This window comes from Ursus americanus, chromosome 8, assembly GCF_024610735.1.
Source record: "Ursus americanus isolate L20-20 chromosome 8, mUrsAme1.1.p, whole genome shotgun sequence".
In the NCBI taxonomy this organism is placed as follows: domain Eukaryota; kingdom Metazoa; phylum Chordata; class Mammalia; order Carnivora; family Ursidae; genus Ursus; species Ursus americanus.
The window spans coordinates 52,307,135-52,329,559 of NC_142134.1; the positions used below are offsets into that span (position 1 = coordinate 52,307,135).

At 41.6% G+C, this 22,425-nt stretch overlaps 2 protein-coding genes across 4 annotated transcripts in view; one reads left to right on the forward strand and one right to left on the reverse strand.

Annotated features, from left to right (window-relative positions):
• Window positions 1–17: 17 nt before the first annotated feature.
• On the forward strand, window positions 18–4,028 carry RPL9 (ribosomal protein L9). Its single transcript, XM_045816356.2, has 8 exons — window positions 18–115; window positions 553–599; window positions 689–804; window positions 1,406–1,501; window positions 2,520–2,652; window positions 3,269–3,349; window positions 3,567–3,681; window positions 3,937–4,028. Exons 2-7 carry the CDS (start codon window positions 554–556, stop codon window positions 3,671–3,673), a joined length of 579 nt encoding a protein of 192 aa, XP_045672312.1. The 5' UTR covers window positions 18–115; window position 553; the 3' UTR covers window positions 3,674–3,681; window positions 3,937–4,028.
• Window positions 4,029–6,692: 2,664 nt separating this feature from the next.
• KLB (klotho beta) overlaps window positions 6,693–22,425 on the reverse strand; it is a 34,363-nt gene continuing 18,630 nt past the window's right edge. For 2 of the 3 annotated variants that reach the window (XM_045816352.2, XM_087864202.1), the window contains exons 2-5: window positions 21,707–22,217; window positions 18,749–19,017; window positions 12,436–13,579; window positions 6,693–9,745 (exon numbers count right to left, since the gene is read on the reverse strand). In XM_045816352.2, coding sequence (XP_045672308.2) covers window positions 9,384–9,745; window positions 12,436–13,579; window positions 18,749–19,017; window positions 21,707–22,217 — 2,286 coding nt within the window. In that variant the 3' untranslated portion in view covers window positions 6,693–9,383. Of the gene's footprint in view, window positions 9,746–9,774; window positions 11,009–12,435; window positions 13,580–18,748; window positions 19,018–21,706; window positions 22,218–22,425 lie in introns of those variants that run through there. The other variant, XM_045816353.2, reaches the window with a different exon arrangement.

A 22,425-nucleotide genomic window follows, 5' to 3' on the forward strand; every position in this document is an offset into this window, starting at 1 on the left:
ATTGGCTGCTTTAGCCTGGGAGCGTCGCGCACTCATGACGCCATACGCTGGGCCCTTACGGGCTACAAGAACGTGATGACGAAAGGCGCTCTCTCTTTGCCGCATCTTCTGCGAGGTGAGGTTGTTTCTGAACTTTGTGGGTTTTGGGAATCTGAAGTCATCCGCTCGGGGAAAAGCCAGGGGCGCGAGTCTGGCGCTCCGAACCCCTATGTTGGTTGTTCCCCTGCGCGTCGAGCGCCATATGGATCTGGCGGCCCTGGGATTCGAGTCCTGTATTGGGCCTGTAGGCCTTCCCCCGCCCCTCAGCCCTGCCGGGTTGGCGCCGCCGTAATAGGGCTGCTCGGGAGTTCGCCCGCCGCGCTCATAATACGTGCTTAGGAGCTGCTCGTTCCTGGCCGGAACGCAGCGGGGGCTGCTGTCCCGGTGGGTCCTCCTGTGTCCACCCCGGGGTTTCTGCTTGCCGGTCTCCGGGAGGAGTGAGCTCCGCCCAGGGTAGTGTGGCCGCAAACAGGCCTCGCGCCGGCCTCGTAACCCCAGGTGTTTGTGTTTCAGAATGAAGACCATTCTCAGCAATCAGACTGTCGACATTCCAGAAAATGGTATGAGACCTGATGTTTGTGTTCTTCTTAGGTCTTAATTGCCTGCTTTGTACCTTGTTCCGAGGCCTCACAAATATGTTCTCTCATAGTCGACATCACTCTCAAGGGACGTACAGTTATTGTGAAGGGCCCCAGAGGAACCCTGCGAAGGGACTTCAATCACATCAATGTAGAACTCAGTCTTCTTGGAAAGAAAAAAAAGAGGGTGAGATACGGTTTTTTTGACGCATCCATTGCTTGTTTGGAAGGTAGTGGTGTACTAGCACCGAATTTGGTTGCTCAAAGAATTATAGAATTGAGGGTCAGTGTTTTGGCTTAAAATCGGGTGTCCAAAAGTGTAGCTTGTTTTTGGTGTTACTGCTTTAGTGAAGTTGGGAAAACAAATTCTGACTAATTATAAAGCTCAGTATTGGTACCATAGTGATCGATGATTAGCGTCAAGGTCTTCATACTGTTAACAAGTATTTTCCTCATGATTATTTTGTTAGGAACAAAATACTTTTACTTTTTAAATGCAGTTGATTATATATTTTAGGAACCAGGCAGGTCCTGTAAGCGTGGTATTTTAGCTTTCTAGGAGTGAAGTACGATGCAGCATGAAAAATCAGTATTTCTGGGTTGACATTCTCTTGTGAAATGGGTCCAGTGATGTATAGTAGTAAAAAAGGTAATTGAGGGGGTATATATGTAGTTGCTTTAATTAGGGCTAATACTCGGATCTAGAGTAATTCTGTGAATAAGTGGATTTTTCTTTCAAGGCTACTTATTACTGGTAAGAATCGTATAAAGTTTTTGTTCTGTTACAGCTCCGAGTTGACAAATGGTGGGGAAATAGAAAGGAACTGGCTACTGTTCGCACTATCTGTAGTCATGTACAGAACATGATCAAGGGCGTTACACTGGTAAGTAGATTGATCAGACCGCTTCGTTTTGGAAGGGGAAGTTTCATAGCTGTAATGTATGTATGCAATGTAAATGTCTACTGTGGAACATAGATTATGCCTGTAATTTACTGAGGTATTTGGGAAAGGGGATCTTGGCAGTTTTTTTTAATAGGCATCCGTGGGTCTTTAGGATAAAGTGATTAATGTGACTAAAGACCAGATGGTCTTTATAGTAGGCTGATGGTGTTTTTTTCACACAAATAAAATTCACAGCTTCAGGATGTGTGGTGTTGGGTTTGTTTGGTTTTTTGTTTTGTTTGGCTTTTTTAAATAGAAAATGTAGCACATAGAGTAGGCTTTGACTTCTTGTTGGCATGCCGCCTACCACCGGGGCCCCTTGAAGGGATAGAGAAAGCTGGATCTGCTTTCTGCGCTCCCTGCCTACTTCCCTGAAAGCATATTTGATGTCAGTGTTCTCTTTACAACTCCCTCTCCCTCCCAGCCTTTCAGATACAGTTCATGTTGCTGTCTTTGCTGAAAAGCTTTTTTTGTGTTAAAACTCAGTCCTTTGATAGCGCACCTCATAATGGCACCCTTCAACTCCATTAGAAGCCTATTGGGTCATGTTTCCCCTATTTATCCTTGCTACCAGGCTAAGTTTCCTTGAGGACAGAGGGCCTGTATGAATTCTTGTCATCTGGCATACCTTAGTAACTCAGTAAAATTTAGTCTAGTGTCCAAGATGAAGGGCTTTGGGGTTCTTATTTTTAAAAGCTGGCATTGTTTACTGTGGTCATAGGAGGAGTAAAATAAATGCTTCCTTAAAGAGCTTTACAGTGATTAAAGAGTCAGAAACATGTTTATGTATACAGTTTGGAAGGTTTGGTACAGGTGACTGTTGTTAAAAAATATTGACAATAAGTGCTATGTGAGGACTGTTTCATTTTTAAATTATAAATGTAAGCACCGTACAAAATTCAAAAACTGGATTTGCCTCAGATTGCTCAGCTTTGCTAATAGTTTGTTTACTTAACAGGGCTTCCGTTACAAGATGAGGTCTGTGTATGCTCATTTCCCCATCAACGTTGTTATTCAGGAGAATGGTTCTCTTGTTGAAATCCGAAATTTCTTGGGTGAAAAATACATCCGCAGGGTTCGAATGAGGCCAGGTGTGTGCATACCTTTAGATACGGTTCAGAAATATTTACTTGTGAAGACTGGTGTTTTGGGTTGGCTGTAAATCCATTAGTTCAGAATTGTCCATTTTGATTATGCTTGTAATAACTCTTTGTGCCAGTTAAAGTTTTGTATCGTAGCTGTACTGATTGTTATTCTTAGAAGACCTATGCATTGGAGTAGTTTCAGAGGGTGTTAGCTGTGTTTTAATTCTCTTTGCAAACTGAAATCCTAAGAAAAAATTTGAATAGTGGTTAATAGCATAGGTTCAAATCTCAGTTCTATCAACCTTGGGCAAATCATCTAACTCTAGCTCATTTTACTCATCTAAAATTGGGAATGTCTCATGGCCAAATGGGTTAAAATGAAAATGTACTTGCAACAACTGTTCCAAGTTGTTGGAACTACTCTGGAACAGATTCATTCAAGCAAGAACACAAGATTTTGCCCAGTTTAAGTCAGGTCCTGTAAAATCAGAATCTCAATAAGCTTCATTTGTTGTGTGGAATTGTAAATGGAATAAGTTACTTCTTTAAATGTTTTTAAATTAAATATTGTACAGATCTGATTTTATGTTTACACTGTGTGAATGCCTTCTTCCCTTTTTAGGTGTTGCTTGTTCTGTATCTCAAGCCCAAAAAGATGAGTTAATTCTTGAAGGAAATGACATTGAACTTGTATCAAACTCAGGTTTGTATGTTTACTATGCCTAATTATGCCTACAAAATTTTGTTTAAATCTTGTTGAATACATGGTATTCTCATTGGATGAGTTTTTTTATTTGTGGAATTAAGCAAAAAACTACCCCAAAGATCATAAATTTTAAGTATGGCATATAATGAAAATCCTTTTATTTTAAGATGAGTTCGCCTGGTAATGTAATTTCCTACCTTTTTACCTTTAATAGCTGCTTTGATTCAGCAAGCCACAACTGTTAAAAACAAGGATATCAGAAAATTTTTGGATGGTATCTATGTTTCTGAAAAAGGAACAGTTCAGCAGGCTGATGAATAAGATCTGAGGTAGGTTCTTGTGTCTTTAAATTTCTTTACTGCATTAGTTTTAGAGGTCTTAACCTACTAAGTCTGAAACTGGAAGTGTAATGGCAGAAAATGAGTTACATTCTGAAACATAGTAAATGGCAGAATAAAAAAAGTGACATGCATTTTTACTATGAACTAGCAAGTCACAATCTTAATGTTTTAGATTATTTAGAGTAAAACTTGTTTTGGAGGGTATTGATGGAAATTGACAGATGTCTTTATTTCTTTTTACAGTTGTCTGTCTACAGAAACAGCAAGATGCCGGATGATTTTTCAGAATTATTTGTGATGTTTTAAAGATGCAATAAAAGCTACACTGATTTGGGGCTTTTTCTTTTCTTTCTTTTAAAAAAATTTTTTTTTAAGTATTTGAGGGAGACAGTGTGAGAGCGTGAGTGAGCATGAGTGGGGGCGAAGGGCAGAAGGAGGGAGAAGCAGGCTCCCCACTGAGTGGAGAGTTCAATGCAGGGCTCCATCCCAGGACCCTGGGATTATGACCTGAGTCAAAAGGCAGAAGCTTAACTGAGCCACCCAGACACCCTTGGGGCTCTTTCTTAAACCAATAATCCTTTCCAACTATTTCGCTGTTAAACCATTCAGAAGTAGATTGTAGCGTGCTAAGAACAGTAACAAGGAATAAAACAGTTTTTTCTAGTACAACTTCGTGGGAGAATTGGCTTGAATTTAGTTCTTTGAAGGAATAACAAGGGAATTTCAGGCAAGAGGAATACAGTACCGGTGACAGGCAACACCGTGTGACTGTTCATTGGATATAGAACTTTTGGGGGAGATCCTGAAGGTACCTAATTTTGCAGAGGCATAAATTTGAGTATTTGTGAGGTATGTGTGCTTGAGTCACTTGTCTGTATACTGGTAACTTGTAGAAAAAGCAGTGGAGGGGCGCCTAGGTGGCGCAGTCGTTAAGCGTCTTGTCTCCGGCTCAGGGGGTGATCCCAGTGTACTGGGATTGAGCCCCACATCAGGCTCCTCCACTAGGAGCCTGCTTCTTCCTCTCCCACTACCCCTGCTTGTGTTCCCTCTCTTGCTGGCTGTCTGTCTCTGTCAAATTAAGAAATAAAATCTTAAAAAAAAAAAAAAAAGCAGTGGAGGGGTGGAACAAAGTGATAAGGTGAATTTGTGTTCATGATAAACATTGTGTCCAAGATGCTCTCAATCTTCACTCTGCCCTACCTCAGCCATTACTCCCACATGCTAGTTCTTGATATTTTAGAAACTGATAACCCTTCCAGAATCTTTTAATTCTATGTGTCACACTTTAAATGTGTTATCATACTAGACTAACTTAGGAGGGTTGCCCCCACCCTCTTCTGTTTGCCCCATCTCATTTGATGGAAACTCCAGCCTTCTGATTTCTCAGGCAAAACATTCAACCTTGATTTCTCTTGCACACTACACATTAAATCCATCAGAGAAGTGGTGGATTCTGCCTTCAAAGTAAGGTATGTTTAAGGACTTACGAAGAAAAGGGGTGCCTGGGTGGCTCAGTCAATTAAGCGTCTGCCTTCGCTCAGGTCATAATCTCAGGGTCGTGGGATGGAGCCCCATGTTAGACTCCCTGCTCAGCAGGGAGCTTCCTTCTCCCTCTGCCCGCCCCTTGCTTGTGCTCTCTTGCTCTCTAAATCTTGAAGAAGTGAGCAACCATTTGGAATGTATGGATCTTACTGAGATCTTGATTTTAAATGAACTAACTAGATATTTTAAGGAGTTAATCTAAGTTTTAAGGAGTTAATTCTTGGTAAGTTTTAAAGAAATATAAGTGAAAAACTATAGTTTGGTTTGAAAGTGGGGTTGGAGAGGGCGTTGGATGGGGTTCTAAGTGAAACATTACCTGGAAATTGATAAAACTAAACTATGGGGATTCCTTGTGTCTACTTATAAGTCTTGAAATTTTTTATAATGTAGAAAATGAAGAACATTTTGCTTGGGTTAGTATAATAGCTTTTTAACTGGTCAGCTGTGCTCCTCTCATCTGTTTTCAGCGGTAGCCAGAATGCTTTTCTCAAATTCCACTCCCTCAATCTTTCTGATAGACTGGCTGAACTGACCTTGCTGTTCCTCAGTACTACTGCCTTAAAACCTTTCCTTTAGAAGTTCTTTCTCTTTGAAGTGGCAACTTAACCTTCAGGTCTGTTAAACATTTTCAGTGAAGCTTGCTTCGATCAGCCTATTGTGTTCGCCCCTCACCCCCCATCCTAGCATACATATCTCTGCTTCACTTGTTTTTGTACATAGCATTTAGAATGTAACATAGTTTACATTGTTATGTATTGATTGTATGCTTTTTTTCCTGTTAGAATGTAACCTTTTTGAGGATGGATCTTTTCTCACTGGGATATTCCAGGTACCTGGAACAATAATGCATGGCACATAGCTATTTGCTGAGTGAATGGTACCCAGCTTGCCGGGGAGATTAAAGTATTAAAGACTCAGTAATACCAACAGGCCTGAAAAGAAATGTTTTGGAAGGTATTGAGGATTTCAAAACTGATTTTGAGAGTTGAGGAAGAAGTTTCCAAATGGCAATATTCTAGAGGGATAAAGGTGTTATAATTGAGAGTGTTAGTGGATAGGCAGTGGTAGCTGTGGGAGTGTCATTTCTCACAGAGCGAAGTGGATTGATGGGATGGGTGAGGCTTCACAGGATAACAATTGGAGGCTGGTGTTGCAGCTAAGGAGTGATTTTCACTGAAGTTGGATGTGGTAAGGGAAAATACAGTTTTCCCTGGGAAGAATCCCATGTCTTCTGTGTCTACAATGGATAATAAGCATTTGTGTGTTATTTTCCCAACTCTTGAGGTTTAGATACCCACATTTTATAATGAGAAAACATACTCCAAAGAAAGTTATCCAAGACGCACATAGCTCGGGAAGATGGGCAGAGGCAGTATTGGGCGGAATTCAGTTATACACCAGACCTATTCATATTTTATGGTTCTTAAAATTGACCAGATTGTTAGTGAATATAAATAATCAGCATAAACCAGTTTATTTGGAATAAATTACATTGAGAATTCAGCAATTAGTCAATGTACTGACACCTGATTTTACAGAGGATCTTTTTTTTTTTAAGATTTTATTTATTTGTTCGACAGAGATAGAGACAGCCAGCGAGAGAGGGAACACAAGCAGGGGGAGTGGGAGAGGAAGAAACAGGCTACCAGCCGAGGAGCCTGATGTGGGGCTTGATCCCGTAATGCTGGGATCACGCCCTGAGCTGAAGGCAGAATCCCAACGACTGAGCCACCCAGGCGCCCCTACAAAGGATCTTTCAACACCATGGTTATGTTGTAATATTTTTCATATGTACCAGACTTATTAGTGAAAGACAGGCTTGTTACACTGAATATACAAACTAATACCACACACAAAATAGAACACAAGCTAATTACATTTTAAGAGGGCTTTTCCCCCCCGAGCAAGTCCCAGGCCTAAATTCTGAAAATCTTACCCTGTTAAAAGCGATCAGTTTGAAATGATATTTTATAAATTTAATGAGTTTGGGATAAACCTTAATAATAAGTATAACTAATCATGATTGAGATTAAATATGTACCTAAGGGTTCTTGTATGATGATGGCTTAATAACTTATAGTTCCCAGGTGTTAGGACTGTAAGTATTGGTTTGGGACTTGACTATTTGGGGGAATTTATGGCAAAGTAACAAATTTGAAAAAGGACACAAGTTTTAATTTCAGCTCTAAATGTAAAGACATAAAGTATTGAAGGTTAATGGTAAACCGTGAATACAAGATACTTTTTAATCAGAGCACAAAGTAGACACCAGAAAAGCAAAACCTTGATTTAATTCTAAATCTTTGTTATTCCTATGACTGAATATGCATTCCTTTTTCAAAATGTTGGATATTAAAAAGTTGGTAATAAGTTGTTCAGCTGATAATTCCTATAGGAACATTCACTGGAACTTTGAGGTCAGTGAATCCATGTAGCACAAAGGAAAAAAAAAACCCAGCCAAATGGTTGTTTTAAATAAGAGTCTGTCCACGTAGTTAACATTAAAACAACCAGTTGTAATTGTGGATAGCCTTAGGCCAACTACATGAGTTAAATTACTTGAAAGCATAAAAAGCATAATATAAAAACTGCCAAAGCTGGGAGAGTGGATACAGTGGGGGAAGGAGAATAGAAAACCACAATTACTGTTCAAATTTGGCCAGCCAAAAAACCTGATTTCCCATTTTTACACTTACTTGACCAATTGTGTTATCTCATTACAGTGTCTTTGAAACTTCCTGCTGTGCATTATCAATTAGAATCTCCATTACCTACAAAATTTGGCTTCTGACATAGGTAGACCTGAAAAGCAATCACAATTGCCTTAGTTCGGGGTGGTTTCCTACCAAGGTTTTTTGAACAAAAAAAGCTTTCCTTTGACTCAGTAAATTCTTGGACAGTGATTAGCTACTATGTGAAATGGATGGTTATTTAAATGTTGACTAACCTAAAGAATGGGCATAAATGGGTTTACATTCAGGTTTTCTTCCTGTAACATATAGAATACACTGAATGAATCTTGAGCAGAGGAGTTCAATAAAGTCAAACTCCTAGTTCAGATTTAAGAATTTATTTAATCCCAGCTTCAAAAGATGCAGTGGGAGAAGTTTTAACTCCTTCAGACCATCAACATTCTGAATTGCATCCAAAGGGGCACAGTTGCAAGGTCAAGCTAGAGCTGCATTCTATACCTTTTTGAGAGGTCCCTCTATACACATGGTGTCAGAACAGTGGAGCTCCTCAGGAGATCATGTCTTATGGAATAATATCCCTTGATGACTTGACAAAAAAAAAAACCTTTACGTCATTTTAGAATATTTAGCTTTCCTAAGTATGTAAGATCTCGTTGTCTCACAAAAATCCAAGTGAGGAAGAATGCTGTTAATTTGTTAAAGAGGAATTAGCTGTACTGTGAGGTTGAGTGACTGCTGTCTCAACAGGCAATTGGGTCTAGTTCGCCTTAATCTTAGTCCTGTGATCTTCCCATGAGATGAGTTATGGAAGTTATGTGTTTTTAAATCAGATCTGATATAAGGAGAGACCTCACAAAATTCCCTGTTTTATAAGTGATGATTTTTATTTCTATTGAGACAAACTAGGATCAATGTGCTTAAGAGGCTATGCTGGAACTGATGATAAATGAGCATTACTTACCCTATTGTGTATTTTCTAAAGGGGAAAAGCACCTTGTTAGAAGTGACAGAACAATCACTTACTATCCAGTATTAAGAGTTTTAAATTTCTGCTGTGGAGTCTAGCCAAAGTCGCACTTTTTTCTAAGTAATTTGTTACTATAAGAAGCTATTGGTATTTCTAGAAGAAAGCTAGAGAAAAATGATGAATAACAGCTCATTAAACTTAATGAATCTTTAAAAAAAAAATAAACTTAATGAAGCGTCTGTCAGATAATCATCATAGTTTACTGTCTGGGTAAATTCAGATCCAAGAACTGAATTCAGTGATGTGAACACCTAACAAAAAATTCATTTGGACCACACAACAGAGACCTTGATTGTCATCACCTTGGTTACCGCTAGTATTTCAAATTGTCTTCTGTAAGTTACCAGTATACGGAACTGGAGTGAATTTTTAGACTTTCTATCATGCAGACATAAATAGGATCAGTTTCACTAAGAACTTTCGTGGCCTTACTTTAATGGTATGTGTTGTAAGTTCTTTGCTTTCCATATTTTTCTCCTCTTTCGCTTATGAAAAATGGTAATTGATAAAAGTAGAACCAGGGTGGAGAAGAAGCAACAACCAAAGAATATCAGTGGTTTCTTTTGCACAAGAAATAAGCAGACCATGCAGTCTGTGTTTCTTGTCTGACTGCATCTAGGACTCATGTTCTCAGAAGGGAAGCCACTGTTGCCGATCAGTTTGTTGTAAAGCTGAACTGAGGATTTAGCTTTGAATTCAGATGTGAAGAATCCAAATCTGGGTTTAGATTTTTCTTCAGTTAGTTTGAATGCATAATAGCCTTTGATTTTGACTTTATCAATTAGGTGTGCTGAAAAATATCAGAAATGAACATTAATCACAAACGAGCTATAAGATATCTGAGTAAGAATTTAGTTTCCATTGAAATAAGCTAACCTTAAAGTAGCAATTGTTATTAAAGGGTTTTTTGACATTCTTTTATGATTGATAAAAATAAAAATATGTGTAAGCTTAAAAATTTTTGAAATAAAATTTTGATCCATAAATAATACAAAAATACATGGGCAGGGTTCAAAAACAAATTTAAGAACTGGAGCCACGATTGGTCACAAGCAGAAAAATCTCGCCTATTTGGCCTGATTCCAGACCTCAGCTGTGCTGTTCGTGCTGCCCAATAACCACACTTGGTTTCCCCCTAGTCACCTGACTGATACACACCTCTCCCTCAAACTGTCATCCGTGCTTTGAAGGGATGACCTTCCTACCCATTTCACTTAAAAATGAAGTACTCAAGAGAATTCTTCAATTTCCCACCATCACATCTATCCACCTATCATACTTCTGTTACTACGGATGACTCTTCCACGTACACACTAAGTTTATTCTCTTTTTTTTTTTTACTCAAGGACATCTCCATCTGTTCTCCCCTTCTCTCATGTATTTCCCCTCACTATTGGGTCATTTCCATATGAGCATGGTATAACTTCTGATATCTTCAGCAAAAAAAGTCCCCCTTGATTGCATACTCTCTAGTTACCTTTACGGCACTGGCTTCTTCACTCTTACCGGTTTCTCCTCTCTCTGACCTCTGAATATTGAAGTGTTCCAGTGCTCAGGCCTCTCTGCTTGCTCCCTTGTGATAATTGTCCAGCCTTACTGTTTCTAAATACCATTCTTGCTCTTTTTTTTTTTTTTAAGACTTTATTTGTCAGAGAGAGCACGAGCAGGGGGAGTATACAGGCTCCCTGCAGAGCAGGGAGCCCGATGCGGGACTCGATCCCAGGATTCTGGGATAATGACCTGAGCTGAAGGGAGTCAGTTAAACCGACTGAGCCACCCAGGTGTCCCGCCATTTTTGCTCTTAACTCCCAAATTTGTATCTTAGTCCTAGACTTCTCTGAACCTGAGACTCCAATTAGCCTATTTGACATCTCTAATTGGATGTCTAATAGACATCTCAAACTTAACCCATGCAACACCAAACAACACAAATCTGTTCTGCCAGTCTCCTCCGACCTGGTAAATGGCCACTCACCCTTTAGTTGCTTAAACCAAAACACAGTCATTCTTCACTCTTCTCTCACATCCCCCCAAGTAATTCTGTCGAATTTACCTTCAAAATAAAACAAGAACCTAGCCAGTTCTCACCATCTCCACTTTTAATAACCTAATCCAATCCCCCATTATTGCTTACTTAGACTACTCCAACCCTCCCTGATTCTGTTCTTGCTCCTTTACAATGTATCCAAAAAGAGCTGCCAGAGTGATTCTTCAAAAGTGTGAGTTAGGTCATGTCCCCTTCTGTTTAAAAACTTCCATAGCCTGCTGATTTCAGAGTAAGAGCCACAGTTCCTATGACGGCTTACTAAGCCATGCCTGATCTGCCTCTTCTACTTCCTTGACCTCATCTCTGATTACTTTCTCCTGTTGTTCATGCTTCAACCACTTTGACCTCCTTCCTGAATGTCAAACAGGCCAGGCATGCTCCCACACTAGGATTTTTGCGTTTGCTGTTCTCTCACCTGGAACATTTCACAGACAACTGCACAGGTTTGCTGTCTTGCTCCTCCAGGTCTTTGAACACACCCCCCACCATGCCTTAGAGTTGTAACTACTCCTATACCCCACTCCCGATCACCCTCTTCCCTGCTGTTTTTCCACCATAGAACTTCTTGCCTCTGACATGCTATATATCTTATCTATTGACTCTCATCCCACAAAAATAGAGGCTTCATGAGGACAGTAATCTTTATTTTGTTCAGTGGTGATATAATGCCCAGAACAGTTTCTGCCCATATTAGGTGCTCAGTAAATAAGTATATGGCTGGGATCTTTTTGGTGCTTCAACAAGTCTATTACGAACGTTAAAAAATATTTTTAAAATGATAGCCAATACTGGGAAGAGTATGTAAAATACTCTCAAACACTGATGTTTGCTTCCATCAAAACATAAAATTGAGGAATTTTTAAAAAGTATTAAAAAATTATAGCTTGCATGGGGAGGGGGGATGGGAACTGCTCTTTGTAACATTTGAACCAAAAATTCCATAGTGCGCAGTCCTTCTTAGGAAGATAATCAGAAATGAAGACAACGATTTATATCCAAAGGTACTTTCTTCTTAGTATTAAAAAAAAAAAAAAACCACTCAGAGAAATGCTTAAATGTGTAAAGATAGGTCCATATGTTGAGATTAAGCAACCATTAAAATAATATTAAGGCAATTTTAATGACATGGAACACTTACAATGTGATATTAAGAAAAAATTTGGATACAAAACTTTGACTTGTACTAAAACTGTCTAGCACATATGGGGGGAGCAAGTAATCCAAAATACCCACAGTGCTTGTTTGGGGGAGTGAGATTTAAGGTGATTTGTTTTTGTTTTGTGTTTCTTTGATTTTTTAAAACCACTTTTCTAAACTTGCCAAATTTTCCCCAATCAGCTGGCGCTGTCACGAATGCACCTTCTCCCCTCATTCTTTCGTTCACCTGAGCTGGGAATGTCATTCCACTGTATCTGATAGGCCCCGAATCTCACCTTTCAGAGCCTCCTGAATGTATTTCTCTAAGTAGTATTTCCTGAGTTCATCGTTTTCCAGAGACTGGTCGTCGATGCCATTGGCCGTGATGTAAACATCCACGTCGCCGTAGTTCTTCCGGATCCACCTCAGCACCTTGCGCTCCCCCCAGGGCATGACGGCCAGGCGGCTGGGGGAGCTCAGGCAGGTGATGTCCTGCAGGAACTGGACGTCCCTGTCCGCGTCGTAGCGGCTGCCGTTCTGGCGCGCGTGCATCACGAACCTGGTGGTGAAGTGGTTCAGCGCGTAGAAGTCGGCAGCGCCCTTGACCAGCCTCCTCTCCTCCTCGGTGAACCGCGGCAGCGCGGAGCGCGAGAGCCCCTGCCTGTTCTTGAGCGCGATGTAGTCCCTCATGGCCGGCGGGTAGTCCCCGGTCTTGAAGAGGGGTTCTGCGAACCAGGCGATTTCGAACTGGAGGAAGCGCTCGGCCGCCTGCCAGTGCGAGTCGGCGTAGGGGTTGGCGGGCTCGGCCCAGTCCGAGTGCAAAGACAGAGACACGGCGCCGCGCTGCGCAGGCCTGTAGTGCCTGTCGTAGAGGTGCCAGACCAGGGCGTGGGCGATCAGCAGGTTGTGGGCCGCCCGGTAGGTGTCGTTACCAGTGTGGCTGTAGATGTCACTCAGCCTGTTGGGCTCGTTGATGGTGATCCAGAGCTTCACCAGGTCCCCCAGCTCCTGGAAGCACAGCCCAGCGTAGTCCTGGAAGGCCTGGGCTGTGGATGGGTTCAGCCAGCCCCCGCCGTGCAGCAGGGGCGCGGGGAGGCCCAGGTGGGCGTGGGTCGGATAGTACAACGTGACCATTGGGGAGATGTTGAGCTTCAGCCCCTCACTGACCACACACCTGTAGTACCTCAGAGCTTGTCGGTTCACCATGGACAGGTTGCCAGCGGGAAGGATTGAGGGCCAGTCCAGAGCAAACCTGTAGTGAGTGACTTTCATTCTGGCCAGCATCTCCAGTTGTCTTTTGATGCTGACAAAGTCCGTGCATTGAGCTGGCCGTGTTTTCAGCCTCACCCCTTCCACTCGGTGCAACAGTCTGTTGCCTGTCACATTCCACACGTACAGGTGAGGGTCGCTGAACTGTGGGGAGGAAGCCACCACCTTGGGCTGTGAAAAACAAGCACGGTCAAGATTTTATTTATTCATTTGTCAGAGAGAGAGAGAGTACAAGCAGGGGAAGGGGCAGAGGGAGAAGCAGGCGTGCCTCTGAGGAGCCAGATACAGGGCTGGATCCTATGACCCTGAGATCGTGACCTGCACTGAAGGCAGATGATTAACCGACTGAGCTAGCCAGGCGTCTGGAAAAACAAGCGGAAAGCACACCTGGCAGGCCCTTAGCATGCATGGTCTAAGAGAAAGAAGGGCCCCGTCCTATTTTGCCTCTTCCTGACCATAGAGAAAGTAAATGAAGCATGTAGCCTTCACAACGACCTCCATGTTCTTGCAGTTGTCCTGGTGATGCCGTAGGAGAGGCCTGCTGGGTGAGCCTCCCTCCTGGCTCTCGAAATCTCCCAGGGAGACCAGAAAACAGGGAAGGAACCACACCCAGGGCTTGGCTTCGAAGACAAGTTGTTTTTCAGAAGACCCTGAAAAAATGTTTTCTAGTTCGTTTGTCCTAAAAACTGAACTTACATAGTGGGGTCTCACATGGTTCTGTTCAAATGCCTCAGGAAATTGGGCTTGGTACCCTCAGTTAAAAGGAATCATGAAAGATGGACCTTCCAAACCCTGCCATAACTTGACAGCAAAGTTAAAATTCTAGTTGTAGAGGATTTCACTGAGACCAGGACTTAGAGTTAGAGGTAGCTGGTTGACCCAGCCATAGTCCCTACAAGAGGCCAGTGGGATGGTGTAGCAGATGACCCCTTGCGTTTGCTGAATGCAACTCTCTAACACCTTATATTTGAAAAGTCCAAGTGATACCGCAAGTGCATCTATGTTGTCCCTATCCATGTGCCTGTGAGAACACAGCATTTATTCATCCAACAGGAGAATACTGAACACCCTCTTTATGCAAGGTACTTGGCTTGTGACTGGAGAAAACAGTAAAATATACCCCAGAAACTCCCAAATCAACTCTTGGATCTGATGATGTGTCGTACCCTGCCCCCCCACTAAGGAGATAATCCTGGACTCCTGTCCTCACTCTGCCCCTTTGAAACTCGGGCTTTGCAACTCTGTGTAGTGACAGAGTAATCTCACCCTCCTCACAGGTGTCTGGTGACGAGTCAATGACTCTGGGAAAGCGCTCTGTCAACTCTAAAGCAGTTTATAAACATAAGGTAGTCATAACTTGGGTTTAGTTTTCCGTGGTTGCAAAAATTGCCTGCTAGGCCCTTGAGTCTAAATTAAAACAGAAAAGGGTGTAAGAAAAACATTTCCAAACTCAAAATTAATAAGAGAAAATAGAAGTTCTGTACTTGTTTTAAAGTACTTTTTCCTCCTATGGCTGAATTTAAATGCACCTGGAAAAAATGATAATTAACCTTTGGTAAATATTTACCCTCTAATTGTTTTCTCATGTGTCATCCTTCATAGTCTAATTACAAAACCATATCACTGCCCACTTACCATCTGCCAACCAGTTACCTAGAACATTAAACCGAGAGAACATTGATCATGTGAGCATGAAGTTAAATCTGCATATAATTATTTGAGTAAAATCCTTTTATCTTAGATTGACAATCTCAGGGTTTTGAAACCTCAGCGCATCATAATACTGAAAGGGTGTTTACAAAGAGCAATCTTGCTATGAGGTAAGGCAAGATCAAATGAAAACCTGTCTTTTAAAAACCTCCAAAAAGCATTTGGTTTAGCAAGTGGGTGTGATTCATCTGTTAAGAGATCTAGTTGGAGATGGTGAACCGTGATCTCAACCCTAGCTCCCAAGTGCTTAGCTCTAAAATTCTGTTCCTCCTTAAGAGGATCCTGGATTCCTTGGAGAAATGGCTTTTTCCAGTCTGGGGCAGGAAAAGAATGAGGTGATGCTGGTACATCTTACACCTGAAAAATAAGGATGTACTTAAAAACTGAAAAGGAAATGTCAGAAAGACACAGGGGAGCAGTTTGAAGGAGTCCCACTGGCCACCTTTGAGATAATCTGAGCATCAGAAGAACTAATGAAACAGCAACAGTAATGAATTATAATGCACTGAAATTAAGAGGATTACCTAATACATGTAGAAGGAATAATTAGAAATTCACCATTTTGCCATCTGCAAAGTAATAGTTCAGGTAAAGTTTATGAATCAATATTAAGACCATTAGTGACATGTTGTTGGGAAGCAGGATATGTATGTGGTCTCAAAGTGTCACCAGCAGATTACTTCTTAATCACACATGGAAAAGGTACCTTTCAGTTAAGAGATCTTGCAAATGCTACCTGAGTCAAGAAATGTGGTAACTACTACTTCAACACATTAACATCTTCCATAATGAAACAATGGCATCTTGTGCTTCCTGATGTGATATATTGGGAAATACACAACCTCATCTATGTTGTATCTTCCCAGAAGTTTATCAAATTCAACAAAGAAACAAAGAAATCCAGAATATGAGACATTCTACAGTCAATTGTTCTGGGATCTTCAAATATGCCAATACCATGAACTTGGGGGAATTATTCTGAATTAAAGGAGGCTAAAGATGAAGGACAACCAATGTGTCATCCTTGTTTGTGTTTGTGATCTAAATTTTTTTCTAAATCTATAAAGGACATTTGGGGAACATTTAGGATAATTTGAATATGGAATGTATGTTAGGTGATATTGAATCAATATTAAATATTATGGGTATGATAATTTATAATGATATAGGAGAATGTCCTTATTTTTAGGAGACACATTTGAGTAGAAATACTTTGGGGTGAAATGTAATAAAGTTTGCCACTTTTCACTGGTTTATAAAAGAGAGATAAAACAAATGTGGCAAAATGTTAACAATTGGTCAATCTTGATGAAGGGAATATGGGCGTTTATTGTACTAGTTTGAAATTTCTCAAAACAAAACGTTAGAGGAGAAAAGAATACGGAGAGGCTGGGGGAAAATAAGATAGGGATGTTTGTAGGTAGGCACACCAATATTTTTAAACTGTTACTTTCATTTTGTCAGTCTTCCTATGGAGGACATCTGGGTTTTTAGCATCTATCCATACATCCTCCGATTTTTAAAAAAACACTCTAATTCTCCTTGGCAAATAATTCATCCTCACTCTTAGTCCAAGTTCAAGGGAAGCTGATGCCTCACTGGGCTCCAGGGGTAAGCATGAAACTCAGAACTGGTTGATCACAGAATTGCTTTCCTCTGACCCAAGTGATTCACTCTTGCTCCTCAGAGTAGGGGTAGGGTTCCCAGATGGGGTAGACAATTGCAGGGTCAATCACGGGGACACAAATAGGTCTTCAGGTGAGGCAGACACTTACAGGTTGGGTCATATACAGGCAGGAACTCTTGTCTCTCCTGGGATCTTTCTTTGCTGGGTGTGGAATTATAGAAAATATAAACCCATCTGAAGTGGTAGGGAAAGGATGGCATGCCTTTGCCATGTGGAGGAGATAGGAATAGGAGACAGGATAAGGAGTCGGCTCTACAGGGGACACAAGCTGAAGGTGAGTCAGTTCTGTATTTGGGTTACTCTGTATCTTTCCCCCCATTATTATCTCTGAGGCTTTACTAAATCATGCTTAAGTATCAACAGGGATTGAGATTCATGACCTGTGAACTTTGTTCACTCATGGTTTGAGCCCTTTGGTGTGGTCCCATCCCTTGTAGACCTTGCTGTCTTTCCATATGCTTCTGGAATACAGGCCATAGTGTGGTCTTATGAGGTCTTCTAGCACCGTGTCAGGAAACGGACAGATCTGGGTACCCTGAACAAGTTATGTAACCTCCTTAAGCCTGAATTTCCTTGCTTGTAAAATGAGGGTTTTAAGATTGAGGAGAGAGAATGTGCATATATACAACAGTTATATGCTTGGCACATAATAAGGGCTTAAAAATAGTTGCTATTATTTTGAAAGGAGCACTGTAAATATGGGGGCCTGAGGGTTGCCTGTTACAACCGCTATTTATGCCACTATTTATGTTACCTTGGGCAAGTCACTTCGGTCTCAGTTATGAACTGATGGGTCTCACTTTCCTAATCTGTAAAACGAAAGTTTTGGTATAGGAGGTCTCTAAGGGCTCATCTGCCTCTAAAAAGTTGACCTTAACAACTTCACTTTGCATGGTACGTGGCCGGTGCACAGCCGGCCACAGAGCTGACACGGCCCTAGTAAGGCACACAGCAGGGAGAAAAGCCTCGAACATCTCCACCCTTATGCAGACTAAGTTTGCATTCTAGCAGGGGAAAACACGATAAATAAGAAAAATCCATAAAGCAGTGACCGGGGGCTGGGGGTGGGGCAAATGGGGAGATATTGGTCAAAGGGTACAAACTTCCGGTGGTAAAATGAAGTTCTGAGGATCGGACGTACAGCATGGTGATTATAGCTAATGCTACCGTATTACATACTTCAACGTCGCTAAGAGAATAGAGCTTAAATGTTCTCACCGCAGAGAAATGGGAATTTTGTTATGGCGGTAATCGTTTTGCAATACATAACTGTATCAAGCCACCATGTTGTCCACGTTAAACTTACACAATGTTGTATATCCATTATATCTCAATAAAGCTAGAGAAAAAAGAAAATGTGTACGGTACATAGTAGTACGTTAGCTAGTGATGAATAGGGTATATGGGGGAACAAGGAAGAAAGGGGAATGAGAGGATTGTGGGTTTTTTTGGAGTGGAGGGAAGCCCTAATGAGAAGGTGGCACTTCGGGAAGTCATGTGATGAAGGTGACGAAGGGGCATGGGAGGCTCCATGAGGATACAGAGACCTCCTAAGGCAAATTATTCAAATCTATCAAGTAACAGGAACCATTTAAACCAAGGGCCACTAATAATTGGCTTTTGGCAAAACAAAATCTATAAAACAATTTTATAATTTTGACACTATTGACCAAATGCCTCTTTCAAAAATGACTGTATACGTCTTGTTCCCTCTAGACTGTATACTTCCTGAGGGCAGCCTCTCCTCTGCATTGCCAAGAATAAAGTCGGCCACATGAAAGGCTCACGGTAAGCATTAATTCTCATCTTCCTTCCTCTTTGCCCACCTCCCCTCCAGAACCTCCAAGTAACCATATTTGGTATTGTCTGACAGCTGTCACTGAGCACACGATATGAAATACTGTGTTCTATGTCCACCTGGGTATAGTGACTTTGTAACTCACCTTCAGGACGGATTCAGTGACGCCCCACGAGAAGCCGCAGGGAAACTGACCCCGCACATCTGGGGTGGACTCTTTGAAAGTAAAACCATTTTCTTGGATGATCTGTTTATAGTAATGTGCCGAAGACTTGGGCTTTCTTTCTTTTTGTTTGCTATTCAAATCCACATAAAATAATCCTCGGCGAGTGCTGTAAGCATCCTGCCATTCAAAGCCATCCAGGAGGGACCAGGCGGTGTAGCCAAACACTGGTATCCCATCAAACCTTATTGCTGCACAGAGGAAGAAAAGCAGAGATGTTTACTCTGGTTCGTGTTTCTGATTCGCGAACAATCTGCCGGGGGACGTGTTGCCAGGAGCCGATTGTGAAACCAACTTTTTCCCTCATTTGCAGGCTCATTTTATACAATAGAAAATTCATGTTGATACTTGAAAGGTGGTAGTTATTTTCATCCGGAATGGTCCTTCCCCTTCCCCACAACAAGGGAAAGACACAATTAAAGGATCAAATTTAAAATATTCCTGAGAATATTAGTGGGAAAATCTGTGCCGGAAGGCATAGAAATCTTCAGAACCCTTTGGGACCAAAGACAGACATCTGCTCGTGACCAAGAGTGTCTCAAGCTTGGGTTAGGTCCCATTTGTGGACAAACTCTCTTCTACAAAACAACCCTGTAAGGACTGAAAAATCTGCTTTGATAATGAACATGAGTGAACGGACATATAAGGATGAGAAACAAGTACAGTGCTGTGGGGGAACCAGCCCGCTGAGGGGCAGGAGGCGGGAGGCCACTATGCTCCTGGGAGGCTGTTACTGGGCAAGTTTCTTAACAGAAAAGGTTGGGAAAGATCTCTCAGGACCTTTCTAGCATTAAAAACTCTGATTTGATAACTTTTTTTTCTTAAGATTTTTTTTTTTAAGTAACCTCTATACCCAATATAAGGCTCAAACTCACAACCCCAAGATTAAGAGTCTCGTGCTCTACTGACAGAGCCAGCCAGGCGCCCCTGATTCAGTAACTTTGAGGAATTGGGTAAAAATGAAATCTGGAAATCAATGGCAGCAATAAAAGCAACAAATACCCAAATCAACCACGAGCTATTTTTCTTTTCTTAAAAGCTTTCATTTCTCTCACAGAAATGCCTCCTTTCTGCATTTTTGGGTTTTTGTCACTGATGTTCTTTTCCCAAAAGGTGGAAAATCCACCCCAGAGATTCTAGTGAGATAAATATGTTTCTGTAGGCCCTGGTTCTAAGTACCATCTAGGGAATGGATACCCCTTCTGCCCGACTGCACCATATTTGGTTCAGGCTCTGTAAGCAGAGTCCTTTGCTCTGGAGGCCCCCAAGTGCACATGGCCGTGGCTGGGAGTGGCTCTTTCCATGCTGCACAGTGTGGGGCAACAAGATCTTGCTCTCTGAAGACCCTCCCTGAAAGCTCTCCTACAGAACCCACATTTTCCTCTAGGCTTGTGACTTCTAAATTTTAATTAATTAGTTTATTTATTTATTTATTTATTTATTTATTTATTTATTTATTTATTTATTTTTAAGTAAACTCTCTCCCCAATGTGGGACTGGAACTCACCACCCCAAGATCAAGAGTTGCATGCTCAGGGGCACCTGGGTGGTTCAGAGGGTTAAGCGTCCAACTCTTGGTTTTGGCCCAGGTCATGAGCTCGGGGTCCTGAGATCGAGCCCCGAGACAGACTGTGTGCTCAGTGCAGAATCTGCTTGTTCCTCTCCCTCTGCTCTGACCTTAGTCTCACTCTTGCTCTCTCTCTCATAAAAAAATTCTTAAAAAAAGAGAAACAGTTGCATGCTCTGTTGACTGAGCCAGCCGGTCGCCCCTAGGCTTGTGACTTCTAAAGAGAGCTACAAACTTTTAGAAAGATCTGCTGAGAATTTCTTTATATTTGGTGAAATGGAGCCCAGTTCTGTAGGGGACAGACCCACCATAATTTGGGCTTGTCTTCTGCTCCATTATTTCAATCAACCACCTGTAGATGTCACTGCTTGAGTAGTGCAAAAGGAATGAGGGGAGAAGTACGAGTCAGAGAAATATCCAGGAGCAATAGAAATGACTCAACTTTGCCATTCATGGCTCATTATCTTTGTCTTCAGAGCTTTTCAGCATTTAGTCATGTAATAGAATAAAAAGAGCACAATTTCTTTTTTCCTTTTTTAAAAAAAGATTTATTTATTTATTTATTTATTTATTTATTTATTTATTTATTTGAGGTAGAGAGAGATCAAGTGGGGGAGGGACAGAGGGGAAGGGAGGAGGAGAGAAGCAGACTCCCTACCGAGTACGGAGCCCCACACGGGGCTCGAACCCACAACCCTGAGATCACAACCTGAGCCGAAATCAAGAGTGGGATGCTTAGCCAACTGAGTCACCCAGGTGCCCCTAAAAAGAGCACAATTTCAAGAAAAGCTTTCAGCTTCTTAGACTACTGTTAGAAAACTTTGGGACATATCTCTTGTAGCATGTGTTCTTTTAAAAAAGAATGATACAGCATGAGGGCTGCTGGGTGGCTCAGTCAGTTAAGCGCCTGACTCTTGGTTTTGGCTCAGGTGGTGATCTCAGGGCTGTGAGATGGAGCTCCACATGGGGCTTGGTGCTCAGCACGGAGTCTGCTTGAGAGTCTCTCCCTCTCCCTCTGCCCCTCCCACCACTCTCTCTCTCTCTGTGTCAAATAAATAAACTTCAAAGATCTTCAAAAAAAGAAAAAGAATGATACGGCACCTTGTTGCCAATTAAGGATGTGTATCTACAGTCTAGTATTATTTTGTTCTCAAACTTTTATTAAAAAAGGACATGAGAGTACCACAAAAACTCTATCAGCATTGGTCAGTGGGAAAGCCCAACAACAATAATCATATGTTTGAAGATGACTTTAAGTGTCCTATAAGATAAGTATTCAAAGGTTTAAAAAATTGAGCTAATATGCAACCAACCTTGAAGAACCTGGTTGAGGAAATTCTTCATCATGTAGATGGCTGTGGTATCTTCTGTTTTCACGTGACTGTCTGTGAACCAGCCATTCTCGGCAATCAGGATCCGGGGGTTGCCATATTCCAGTTTAATCCAATTCAGCACTTCTCTTAAATTGAGGGACACATTTTGTCCCATTTTAGCCATGGTGTTCTGGGGCTTGAAATTGTTGGGTCCAAAGGAAAAGGCAAAGAAGTCAGCGGTGCCCCTCACTTCCTTCTTCTCTGCTTCAGAGAGAAGGGGTAGAATGGAGCGCAGTTTCTTTTTCATCACCTCGGGATAGTCTCCGTCCCCGTGGATAGGGTTGGCAAACCACCCGAGCACTGAGACCATGGACTGTTGACACTTGAGTATATCCATCATGTCTTCTGATCTGTTTGGCTCAATCCAATGGGATCCCAACGTGATTGATACCAAACCCTTCTGATGTGGGCGGAAGTTTGTGTTGTAGTTATGCCAAACTTTCGAATGAGCCTAGTAAGAAGAAAATATTGTTCATCTTTCTTGTCCTTACTCACAAGGATTGTAATTTGACTGGTAGAAGGTGTTTTCATGGACAAATTAGTGACACACTGGGGAGAGCTGTCAGGGAACCCTGATATCTCAAAGTCTGTTCTCTGTCTGCTTCTCCTGTGCCTCCAACCTAAAGCCTCTCCTATAGGATTGCCAAGGGACAGGCAGA

Coding starts and splice junctions, on each gene's coding strand:
- RPL9 (XM_045816356.2), top strand. CDS start 554: ATGAAGACCATTCTCAGCAATCAGACTGTCGACATTCCAGAAAATG. Junction 1,502..2,519: donor TGATCAAGGGCGTTACACTG/GTAAGTAGATTG, acceptor TTTACTTAACAG/GGCTTCCGTTACAAGATGAG. Junction 2,653..3,268: donor CAGGGTTCGAATGAGGCCAG/GTGTGTGCATAC, acceptor TTCCCTTTTTAG/GTGTTGCTTGTTCTGTATCT.